A 12,069-nucleotide genomic window follows, 5' to 3' on the forward strand; every position below is an offset into this window, starting at 1 on the left:
AGCCCGGCCTGCTCAGGGGCAGCACCCGACACTGCTGGCAGCTATGGACCAAGCTGAATCAATGAAAGACACGAAGCTGGTGTCTAAAGCTGAGCTCGCAGCCTCTAGCTGGGCAGGGACCCTGAGGACAGCAAATCTACGTGAGAAGAACCCCCGTCCACCGGCCTTGGTCAGCGGCTACCTGTGCGATCTCTTCCGTCTTCCTCAGCTTCTCTTCCCACGTCACTGTCAGTTCTTTTATCAGCTTCTCAGACTCCTCGAGCTTCTCCTTCAGTTCAGGAGCCTTCATGGCCTTTAAAATGAAAGCAGAGACGTGTGACTTTCAGCATTCTCCTAGCTTTAGGTACAAGACGCGTACAATGGTGTCCTCATGTCCTTCCGAGGCAGGCACCAATAGTCTGTTGGAAGCAATTAAGTCACGCACTGTCAGGGTGGGGTTTGGACCTCTACCAATCACACGGAACGTAAGAAGGTGTGGCTGCTCCTGCTTCAAGGGAAAGAAGAGATACCAGAGCCCTGAATGAAAGCAGGGCAGGTCACAAGAGTCATCTTAGGGCAGAGGGTGTAGTGCAGTGGTAGGGCGCCTGCCTGGCATGCACGAGGCCCTGGGTTCCATTTCCAAAACCGCACAGACCCCCCCAAATCACTTCAGCTATCATGCTTAGAATTTCACACCTAAGGACCTAAACGCTAATATTTATCTTTGAAATGTTAAAGTGGGAAAAAAGGTTACTGAAACTTCTTGTTCATTAAGACAAAGAGAGCAACTCGTACCACCAATAAACAAATGAATTACATTAATTGACCAAGAAAGGTGATGATTCCTTTCATTTATTTAAAAAAAAATCTGAATCTGGGCCCTTTCAACGACTTTTCTCTGTGGACGGTAATGGACATTTTGCCAACTTATAATTCATTTGGAACCAGGATGTCTGAGAAGTTTCCCTCTGAGTTTGTTCAGTAAGAATAATTAAGGGGTCCAAACAGAGATACCTGCAACTTGAAAACCTGGGGGGCTGTGCTTGGTAATGGATTGCTTTGACACTTTGCAGCATCAGGAGCCTCTGAAGAGCAAAGCTCTGCGAACTGTTACGGTGGCGGAGCCTGGTCTGGCAGCGGGGCTGGTGGTGGCCTGCTGGCTGAGCAAGCCGAGTCTCCAGGTGCCACCAGGGGCTCGGGGACATTCATTGCTGGATACTGGGTGATTGCCAGGAAACTCCAGCTGCACCGGGGGCTCGTCTTCTCTCCCCCTGACCAGGCACTGCTCCAGCTGTCTGGTCTGGATCATATGGTCAGAGTGGGAATGCAAATCCAGAAACTCTGCCTCTGAACAAATTCCAGAACAAATACACGTTCCTCCTGGGATCGTGACTCTTTTAAAACTTCATCAACGTTTTGATTTTCCTGGTGTTTTGCTAACCCTTCTTGGCATCAATAAAGCGATTATGCTTTATGGTAAAACATAAACTAGCAGCACCTTCCTGGGCCGGCTGGGCGAGGAGTTAAGGATGGAAAAAAAATGAATAAAACAAAGTCTTCCTGCACTTTAAGAGCCGACAGACTGGAAGAAGACAAGGCAGTAAAGAAAGAGTTAAAACGCAAGGTCAAGGTGGCCAACCTCAGTGTCTGGTCTGTCTCTTGCCGATTACTTTTTAATTAAATAATGTTGACAGATAAAGAGTATGAAAAGATGCCCGGCACATAAGCAATCAATAAATGATGGCTATCGCCCTCCTCCTTCATTTCCGGCTAAAGTGGGGTCAGAAGACAGCAGCATGAAGAACCGTGAACTCAGAAGTGTCAGGTGCACACTTGAGCCCTGCCGTGAGGAAGCTGATGGCTGCAGCTACGGCCTTTGGCCTCCATCTCTGTCCCCTCACCTATGCCAAATGAGGTGGTGTCACGCCCAGCAATCTGCAAAGACCAGCACTTATCTATAAGAGTACATGGTTATTAAAGTTTCAGAAAAGCCAAGGAAGACGGCAACAATGTGAAAATACTGATTTGTTGCCTGATGGAGGCTGATGTAAATGAAAAAGGGAAAAAAAAAAAATTTCTGAATCATTCCTAATGCTTCATTACCCATGCTCATGGCATCTGCAAGACATGGAGATGATACCCAGCTTCTCTGAAAACTGCAAGGCCCTGTGGAGACCCAGTCTACGATATTGGTAAAACACCACGCTAGGTTCTCAGGATTTCACACGGAAGTACAAGGGCCAACTCGTTGACTGCTAGGACAGAAGTCACGTAGGTCCTCACCTTGCTCAGCACAGAGCAGACGCCAACCAAAACTGCAACGTCGAGTCACAGGGAGCTAGACCCAGAGCTGCAAGCAAGCACGCCCTCACCCCGTGTGAGGGAAGAACTCGGAAACGGAGCATCTCCCTGACTTTACCTCGGCCTGGGAGAGCTGCTCCCGCAGCTTCTCCACTTCCTCCCGCAGTTCTCGGATGACTTTGGCATTGGGGTCCTCGTTCACCACGGCATGGTTCACAATCCGCTTGGCTCGGTCTGCGTATCTTAATGTGGACAGGGTCTCCTCATAGTTGTCTGCTGCGGGGCTGATGGTGGCAATCATGGAGGTCTGGCTATTGCCCCCCAAATTGTCCTGCAAAGTATTTCAAATAGCATCTCAGGGAAGCCCACTTCAGACACAACACATTTGGTGAAAGCAGTAAATACGCATCTGTGACGTCACTCTGTCTTTCATATAGTACCAGGGATTGAACCCCGGGCCTGATGCATACTAGGTAAGCATTTGTTCTTCTACAAAGTCACACCTCCAGCCCTTTTTGTTTTGAGACAAATGCTTGCTAAATTGCCCAGGCTGTCCTCAAGCTTGCGATCCTCCTATCTCAGACTCCCAAGTAGATGGAGTCAGAAGCATCAGCCACCAAGTGTGGCCATGACATTACTCTGGATAAAAATGCTATGGGGAAACTTGTTTGCATTTCAAAAATAATTTTTTTTTTTTTTTTTTTTTAGTTCTTGGCGGACACAACATCTTTGTTTGTATGTGGTGCTGAGGATCAAACCCGGGCCGCACGCATGCCAGGCAAGCGCGCTACCGCTTGAGCCACATCCCCAGCCCCACAAATAATTTTTATGACAAGATAAAATGTGACCTCCTTATAATAACAGCAGTAAATAATGTCTGTCAAACAAGGTTATATTAGAATAAAAAGCAACCGAGAGAACTGTCCCTGCCTTCCTGGGACTTCGGACGACAGTGTTGCCAGCACAGATCCGTGTGTATTTGGTTGGCTCTGCACACATCTTCCAACTGTCACATCTGAAGTCGCCAATTTTATTTTCATTTTAATTTTGGGGGGGACTAGGGACTAAACCAAGGGGTGCTCTACCACTGAGTTATATCTCCAGCCCTTTTTACTTTCTGAGACAGGGTCTCACTAAATTGCTGAGCCTGTGATCCTTCTGTCTTAGCCTCCTGAGCCACTGGGATCATAGGCGTGCACCAGTGCACCCTGCTGAAATGGCCAACTTTTAGGTGGAAGAGAGCACCAGAGCAACGGGTTACCTTAAGAAGCCAAGTGAGGACTGAGTCTCGATAAGGCACAAATTTGTTTTTACCCTTGCCTGCAGCCTGGTCAGCCAGCGATGATATAACAAGCCCTAAGGTTGTCAATGATCTGCCGAGAAAAAAAGAAAAGTTACTTTACGAAACATTCGCTTTGCTTTCACAAAATAATTTTCTTCTGTGTATAAAATTTGCAGAACAGGCAGAACAACAAGACCTTAAGGTCAATGCAATCAACTCGCCACTAATTTGCCAAGAATCAAAGAAAAACAAAATGTAACTCCATTTTTTTTTTCTTTCTTTCTTTTGTTTTGTTACTGAAGATTGAACCCAGGAGTACTCTACCACTGAGTTACAGCCCCAGCCTTTTTTATTTTGAGACAGGGTCTCACTAAGTTGTTTAGGGCCTCACTAAGTTGCTAAGTTTGGTCTTGAATTTGTGATCCTTCTGCCTCAGCCTCCCAAGTCACTAGGATTACAGATGTGTGCCACTGTCCCCAGCATAACTCCATTAATTTAAAAGAATAAATTTAGAATCCCAATAAGAAAATACTGTATTCAATCTTAGGATCTGTGTGTGAAACATAGGTATTTTAGAATTTGGAGACATCCGTTTAAAAGATCACATCAGGCAATTTTAACTTCCTGCAAACATCACAGTTAAAACTCTGAAGCATTTATTTACTTATTCATTTATTATTAGTAGTAGTGCCGGGGACTGAACGCAGGGGTGCTTTACCACTGAGCTACATCCCAGCCCTTTTTATTTTGAAACAGGGTATTGTTAAGTTGCTTGGGGTCTCACTAAATTGCTAAGGCTGGCCTCAAACTTGTAATCCTCCTGCCTCAGATTCCTGAGTCATTAGGATTACAGGCATATGCCAGTGGGTTCAACTTTATGCATTTATTTTGAACCATATGGTTGTACAAAAACAAAGAACTACCCAAGTAGAGAAGAGCTTATGACTCCCTTTTTTGTATGTGGTGCTGAGAATCCAACCCAGGGCCTTGTCCACGCCACCAAGTGCTTCACCACTGAGCTATACCCCAGTTCCACGCCTTGTCTTTCACGCTCTGCTACTCAGAGTGCCATGGCATGACCTAGGAGCTACTCAGATCCTCTCAGAAGCGTTCCCCAGCCCACCGAATCAGACCAGCACACTACACTTTGAGAAGTTCTAGCTGAGCAATAATCCAGGAAACACACTTTAGTTGCCCAGGCTTATCATTCTCAAAGTGTGGTCCTGCGACCAGCAGTAACCCCATCACTTGGGAACTAGTTAGAAGTGCAGATTCTTGAAGCCAACCCCAGATCTTCTGGCTGAGAAACTTCATTTACACCCAGCAATGTGCATTCTGACGAGCCCTCCAGGCGACTGTGATGCAGGCTACAGCTGGAAAATTACTAGCCTCGGCTCATAAGCTTTCTTCATTGGTGGCCAACATACCTTCTCTGCACCTGAAGAAAAAAGTGCTCTAAAAACAACAGACCCATGACTCTGGCGGATGAAGGGATCCTCTTGGGTCCCAGGTGAGTACCAATTACTCTTCTGAAAGGAAATCAACTGGATCATGAATTGAGCACCCAGAAAACAGCAACCTGAGCTGATCTCACAGGACTACAGGGAGGGTTACATGATCTCACAAAAGGAAAGTGCTTTGTAAATGGCTAAAAAGGCTAAACGTTACTGTTTGTTTATAATAAAGAAGGGCATAAACCAGCAAGTGAAATACTGTCAGCTTTCTTTTTACTGTTAGCAAGAGATCTCCACTGAATACGATGAAAGAAAGCAGAGTTCCCATAAAACAAAAAAGGAAAGTCACCAAAAAGATAAAAAAGATAAAGCAACTTCAAGAGGCAGAAAATGAGCCAGAGCTCATTCAAAGAGAATGGCAGTAACTACCACCCATTACCACAAAACTACCACCCATTACCACAAAACGGCACAAACATACACACCATACTTGGCAGATTAAAAACGTTAAACAAGTTTAACACAAGAGAAATGAAAAGCATGTATCCACACAAAAACTGATACATGCATTTTCAAAACAGTATTATTAACAAAAGCCAAAAATGCAGAAACAATCCAAGTGTCCATCAAATACTAAAAGGATGAATAAAGACCTAAATACACACAGTGGAATATTAGTTGGCCACGAAAAGAAGGAAGTCTTGGATGTAGTTCAGTGGTAGAGTCCTGTCAGAGCATGTGCAGGACCTGAGTTTGATTCCCACTCCCAACACAAAGCCCCAAAAGAAAATGAATGAAACTACAATGTGGATGAACCCCAACACATTATGGTAAGTGAAAGAAGCCAATTAGGAAAGACCACTATCCTGGATCAAATAAGCATTTCACAAAAATCCACACAACCAGAACCTCAGAAATAAAGGCAAGTATATACTGCTTATATTCAGTATACACATTTCTGCCTTAACATAGAATATAGGACATTTTTTTTTCACATTTTGCAAGCATTGAAATGAAAACATCAGTTGGAAATGGCTCTTCAAATAATTGAAGACTTATTCCATATATTTTACTAGCAAGTGCAGAAGAATTTTTTTTCTTTTTTTTTGGGGGTGGGTAGGGCAGGGGGAGACTCAGGTATTATGCATGCCAGGCGAGTGCTAAACCACGGAACAGCATCCCCCACCCAGAAATCTTTTCAATTAATAAAAACTCTAACCACTCTGTGACTCGGGAGTCACCATGGCAACGTTATGGCTGACAGTGGCCTTCTAACAAGGACGCGGGTTCCCCATCTCTGAGGATTGAAGCCTTCGCATCTCCGCCTCCATTTTGCATCCCTGTGCTTTGCTCTAGGTGACCTTGGATTCCAGGAACAAGGTCTGAGCTGATCGACATCTTGTGATGAGCGGAAGCCACCCCCCAGGAAACAGCAAGTTTCTTATCTGAGACCAGCTCTGCCGGAGACAGATGGACAGAGATCACCTGTGAAAAGCCTCCAGCTCTGCAAATCCCCAACCCCTGCCCTCATCCTCTTGTCTATAAAATCTCCAAGTTCCCTTTACTCCTGGAAGGCAGGGCTAAGGACAGGTCCTCTTGTCTTCCTGTGCAGCTGACCAAGGTTCCTGTCCTGCTTTTTACCAACACCTTTGCTGTTTGGCTCTTGGGGTGAATGGCCAGGTCTGGTTTGTTGGCTCCCTGAAGTCAGGTCTCTAGCCTGGGACTCCAGTAAACAACTCTCACGTGAAAACACGTCTGGGGCATGACATGGATTTGTCATTGCTGAGGAAAGATTCTACTCTGTCTTGTGGCAACTGCTTATATTTTTCTAATTTGACAGCGTGGGGAGACAAAAAGGAAAGTTTTGGGTACCCCTCAACAAAGAAACAAAATCCAATTAGACTTTGAGAGGAAAAGGAAAGGATGATGCAGCGTTACCGAAGGGTACAAGAACAGGCCACCCCAAGACACTGTACTGGGCAGAGGGGTCATCTGGGGCTAAAGGACTAAGTGAACGTTTTAAGAACTGGGCACTTTTGTCTTTCTGCACCAGGAAGAATCCCATTTCTCACCAATGGAGAAGACAAGGCTGAAAATCTGCATAACAAACCTACTAAGCCCGGGCTCATTGCTCTCCCTCCTCATCTGCCCCCAGGAGCTAGCTCCCAAGCCTCTCCTTCCCCTTAGTCTGTACCCCAATTCTAACCGCCCCCTACCCAGGGTTACTGTCCCTGGGAGCTTACTTGTGTAAACAAGACGCATGGGCTAATAACCAAACCAGTGCAGCGTTTCTGCAAATGTGTCTTTGACCAGTTTAATTTCCAGGGGAACCTAAGAGGGCAGAAGTGGGTCTCACCCACAACAACGCTCAGTACAGCGTTGTCAAAAGAGGAGACGGAAGGGATTTAAAGATCTTACTTTGCTTAACCTTCGATTCTAGACGCAGGTGACACTTCATTCCATAGAACAGAATGAATGTTCCAGGAAGCTGAACATAAGAGGTTGGTTTTCTTAATAGAAAAAATGGCTGAAGAAAGGGGGTCAGAGCGATCAATAAAGAGGACTGTCATTTCAAAGTTGGTTTCCTTAGAAGGCAGGGAGAGGGAGAAAGAACAACAGGAAGAAAACTGATTAACACCAGGCTACTTTTTTGTGTGTAAGGTTAAGGTAGAGCAAACATCATCATCATGACAATTCAAACTGGCCTGTTTGGGAAAACGGGCTCTCTTTCCATGGCTTTCCATCTCCAGAGGTCACATGAACTGCTTAGCTTCAGGGTGGTGAGGTGATTTCTAGTCTGCTCTGTTGGGGTCCAGGGCAGAAGCTTAGTCCAAAACAAGGGCTTCCCTATAATTTATATTTAACAGCATGTAGGCATTAGAGGTATACGGAAATGGTTATAGGGCTCCAGTTTCCATGGTATCCATGAGGGATTGATTTCAGGATGCCCCCTGCCATGGATACCAAAATCTGCAGATGCTCACATCCCTTATAATAAAAGGCATAATGTTTGAATACAATCAACACATATGCTCTGACACATTTTAATTTTTAGGTGTGTGTGGGAGAAACTCAGGGGGCTTTGACCACTAAGCCAAATTCCAGAACCCTTTTACTTTTATTTATGTACATACATACCTACCTACCAGGGATTGAACCCAAGGATGCTTAACCACTGGGTCACATCCCCACCCCTTTTTACTTTTTATTTTGAGACAGGGTCTCACTGAGTTATGAGGCTGTCCTTGAACTTGCGATCCTCCTGCCTCAGCCTCCTGAGTTGCTGGGATTCCAGGTGTGCACTACCACACTGGGCTCACTCATATACTTCAAATCCCTTTTATACTGTCTTGTTTAGAAAATAAAGACAAGAGAAAGTCTGTAAATGTTCAGCACAGATGCAACTTTTTTCCCTAGTATTTCTGATCTGCCACTGGCTAGATCCATGGTGGTGGAAGCCCTGGATACAGAGGGCTGCCGGTTTGCTCTGCCACTCATCCAGCTTAGGAGGTGCATTGTTAGTGGAAGCCACACCCTTCTACCCAACAGCCTTTGCACACTCAGTCCAAGAACTCCTCTACACCCACTAGGATCACCGTGGAGCAAAATGGAAGTGCAGGGCGAGTGGGACTCCCTGACCAGGGACAGGTCACCCAGCCTTCCCCGCCCTCTCAGGTTCCACCCAGGACCAAGATCCAGGGGCGGTTAGAATCCCCCAAACCGAGGGTTCCTGGTCTGAAAGTTGGAACTTACATACTTAAATAGGAAAAGTATTCCCAGGGAGTTTGGTAACTTAACAAAACCAGTCATCTATGGGTCCTGCTGTCAGCTTCACAAACCGGAAGCCAGAGGCCAGCTGTCGGCCCTCACAGGGTCCAGAAAAGGGTGGCAGCTGTTTGCCAATTTTAGAGGGAGAAAAAGTTATATCAGGAATCTCTCTAATTCTACCAAAGTGCTGCTCCACCCTGGAACCGCAGGAGTCAGATGTCCTCAGGAAGTCCCTAATCTCTAAATCTCACAAGTTCTTGAGAAGGGAGGGGAGGCAGGAGAGGCTGCCTGCCGAGGAAGGAAGAGTTGGGCTAGGGGACAGCATCTATAAACAGATAGTTTTCTTTTTTTGGTACTGGAAATTAAATCCAGAGGCACTGTACCACAGAGCTACATCCCAGGTCCTTTCTTTTTATTTTGAGACAGGGTCTCACTAAGTTGCTGAGGCTGGTCTCAAAACTGCCATCCTCCTGCCTGAGCCTCTCAAGTCACTGGGATTACAGGTGTGTGCCACAATGCCTGGCTCTAAACTAGGAAATAAATAAGGGGAAATAAGCAAAAGAGATGAAAACTATTCGCAAAGGAAAAAGAGAGGATGGAGCCACTCAAACTATTAGAAGTATCAAGCTTATACATTACTGTCACAAATGACATGGCACAATTTTAGAAATGCCATAGGTGAATATCCCTGAGACAAGTGTTCAATAGAACCCATTTTGGGGTGATATATACTTTATTCCTTCCACAGTAATTAAATGGAAATGCGACGGGAAGGATCCTCATCGGTAACGGGCGCTTCCCTTTAGTGACGGGCTACTGCTGAGAGCAGGGCATCAGAGGGTGCTGTGGGATCTCAGTGGGTTTGTGGAGAAGCGGGAGCAGCCAGACTCCGTGGAGAGAGTTCTCACTCCACCTTCAGCAGCCCAGGAGCAGCAGGCTAGTGTCACATGGAGACCCTGTGCACAAGGCCCGCACCCTCCCTCTGCAGGATCACAGCCGCATGGCACCTCGGCTCTTCCAATGAAGGGCTCCGTGTGCTCCAACGCTCTTAAGAGGTGAAGCTTTTAAATCCACGGCCCACTAGGCAGACGCAGGCCTGGGTGAAGTCCTGGTGGGTCCGAAAGAGGACTGCTTAGGCTCCATCCAAAGAAGCCAAGAAGAGACAGAGACACTTGGGAAACGTGTCAGAGATCTCTTTGAGTTCTAACACTCAACCGGCCGCCGATTACGAGGCTGAGAGAGCCCGGTGTGGGGCCGTGGGGCAGGAGCGTCAAGCTGTTCATTAGCACACACTCATACCCACAGCTCCTGATGGTCCAAGCGCCTTACAAAAAGCAACTAATTTGATCCTCAGAATGACTACTCACCGAGGAGTCCCCTTGGCCACACGTTACGGATGAGGAAAGTGAGACCCAGGCAGGTCACAAGGCTGGTTTATATGACCAAGAACTGGGGAGTACCTGCCGTGGGGGCCTTCCCGGTGCATCCATGGTTACGCACCCAGGCGCCCACTGTCACCCCGTGTCCCTGGCACTCAGCGCTCTAACACAGCCACCCAGGTACCCTCCTCCCTCCTCCCTGAGGCCAGGCTTACGCACGTCTTGCCGCGGCTCGTCAGTGTTCATACACGTTCACCAAGATGGAATTTAAAGGTGCGTGTCTATATCTCTTTTCTGAAATCCCGGGGTCTACATGTGTCTTGAAGTTCAGAATACCTGGGACTTTAGGAGTAACCTCAGTGTGTGCATTACCGGACCCCCCAAGAGGGCTCTGATACAGCACCCATAATAAAACACAATAAAAAGTGAGTAGAGACTGAAAATGCACATAAAGACAGAGGCAGCCTCAGAGAGGGAAGTGACCCTGACCTCCGTCCAGTCAAGGAGACCCTCCTAACTTCTTCATCCTGCAGTCCTTGATCCTGGGTGTCCACAATATCCCGTGTTGGGGGGTCCACGCTTCTTCTGGAGGCTTCAAGGGAGGGCGAGAATGGTGACCTGCTCCAGCTCCTCCAGGCTGCCCTCATCCCTCCGTATTCCAGCAAACAATGCTGTCAAGTCGTTCCCACCCCGTGTCACTCTGCCTCTTTTTATTTGTAAGGACACGTGCAGCTACGTGGGGCCTACCTCAATAATCTCCCCGAGCCAGCAGCCTTACCTTGATTACACCTGCAAAGGCTCTCGTTGAAGGTAACATGGATACAGGTTCTGGGGGTCAGAAGGAGGACATGTTTGGGTGGAGGTATTCTGCTACCTACCACAACATCCAACTTCCTTCTGCATCCTCGCATCTACTGCAGTGCCAGTAGATGAGGCACAGTTAATGTCTGATGGGCCTGCATTATGATATTCGATGTCTCCAAGTTTCAATTTTCTCATCTCTAAAAAACTCTTACGTTAACAGAGATAAAAATACCTGTTGGGAGCCACGTATCAAATAATGCCTGTGAAAGTGCTCTGAGCTCTCAAAAGAAAGGGCCTATCTCATAAACTAGGAGGAAAGAATACGCACATACATTTGTAAAAGATCTAAGATGTACATTAGGAAAGACTTTTGATGCTAAGAGATTTATATTAATTGAACAAGTCCTTAACTGAAAGAGCCAGTTGCTGGAGGAGTAAATCATGTTATTATACGGCCTTGAGGTCATCTAGTTAGGGACAATACATCTTTTTCTTTTTTAGCAGTGCTGGGGACTGAACCCAGGACCTCCCACATGCTAGGTAAGTGTTCTACTACTGAGCTACACTGATACCTCTTTAGCTGGTTTTTAAGACAGGGTCTCACTGAGTTGCCCAGGCTGGCCTCTCTGGCCTAAGCCTCCCAAGTAGCTGTGGTTATAAATGTGCACCAATGCACCTGGCTAGAGACACTAAAAAACATAGGTTCCAAATTTAAAGGGACACCATTGCTATTTACTATGGAACAAAAATTTTCAAGTAGCCTCTTCCAGGTAAAAAGAATGCCTGGGCACCCCAATACAGCACAGTGGGTAAGTCCAAGCCACGGAGCCTGCATACAATCTAATCCAACTCTTGCACTTACAGGTGTGTGCTAGGGCTTCCGGCTCCTGAGACAGTATGGAAGTGCTCTCTGCCTTGATTTTGTCATCTGTACACTGTGTTGATAGGACCCACCTCACAATGCCAGTGGGAAAATCAGATGTACCACTACACAAGGAGCATTCAGAATAGCACCTGGCACTAGAGAGAGTCTGATAAACCAGCTGTACATACATGCTCAAAATTTTCACGAGCTTACAGCAAGAGCTTCCTGTGTTGGCCC

At 46.5% G+C, this 12,069-nt stretch overlaps 1 protein-coding gene across 1 annotated transcript in view; it reads right to left on the reverse strand.

Moving 5' to 3' along the window:
• Positions 1 to 12,069, reverse strand: part of Kif13a (kinesin family member 13A) — a 176,777-nt gene that overhangs the window by 55,498 nt on the left and 109,210 nt on the right. Inside the window, 3 exon segments of the mRNA XM_076859246.1 lie at positions 182 to 292; positions 2,399 to 2,611; positions 3,542 to 3,653. Of these exon segments, the coding sequence (XP_076715361.1) occupies positions 182 to 292; positions 2,399 to 2,611; positions 3,542 to 3,653 (436 nt within the window).

The sequence above is a fragment of the Callospermophilus lateralis genome, chromosome 6 (genome assembly GCF_048772815.1).
Source record: "Callospermophilus lateralis isolate mCalLat2 chromosome 6, mCalLat2.hap1, whole genome shotgun sequence".
NCBI lineage: Eukaryota > Metazoa > Chordata > Mammalia > Rodentia > Sciuridae > Callospermophilus > Callospermophilus lateralis.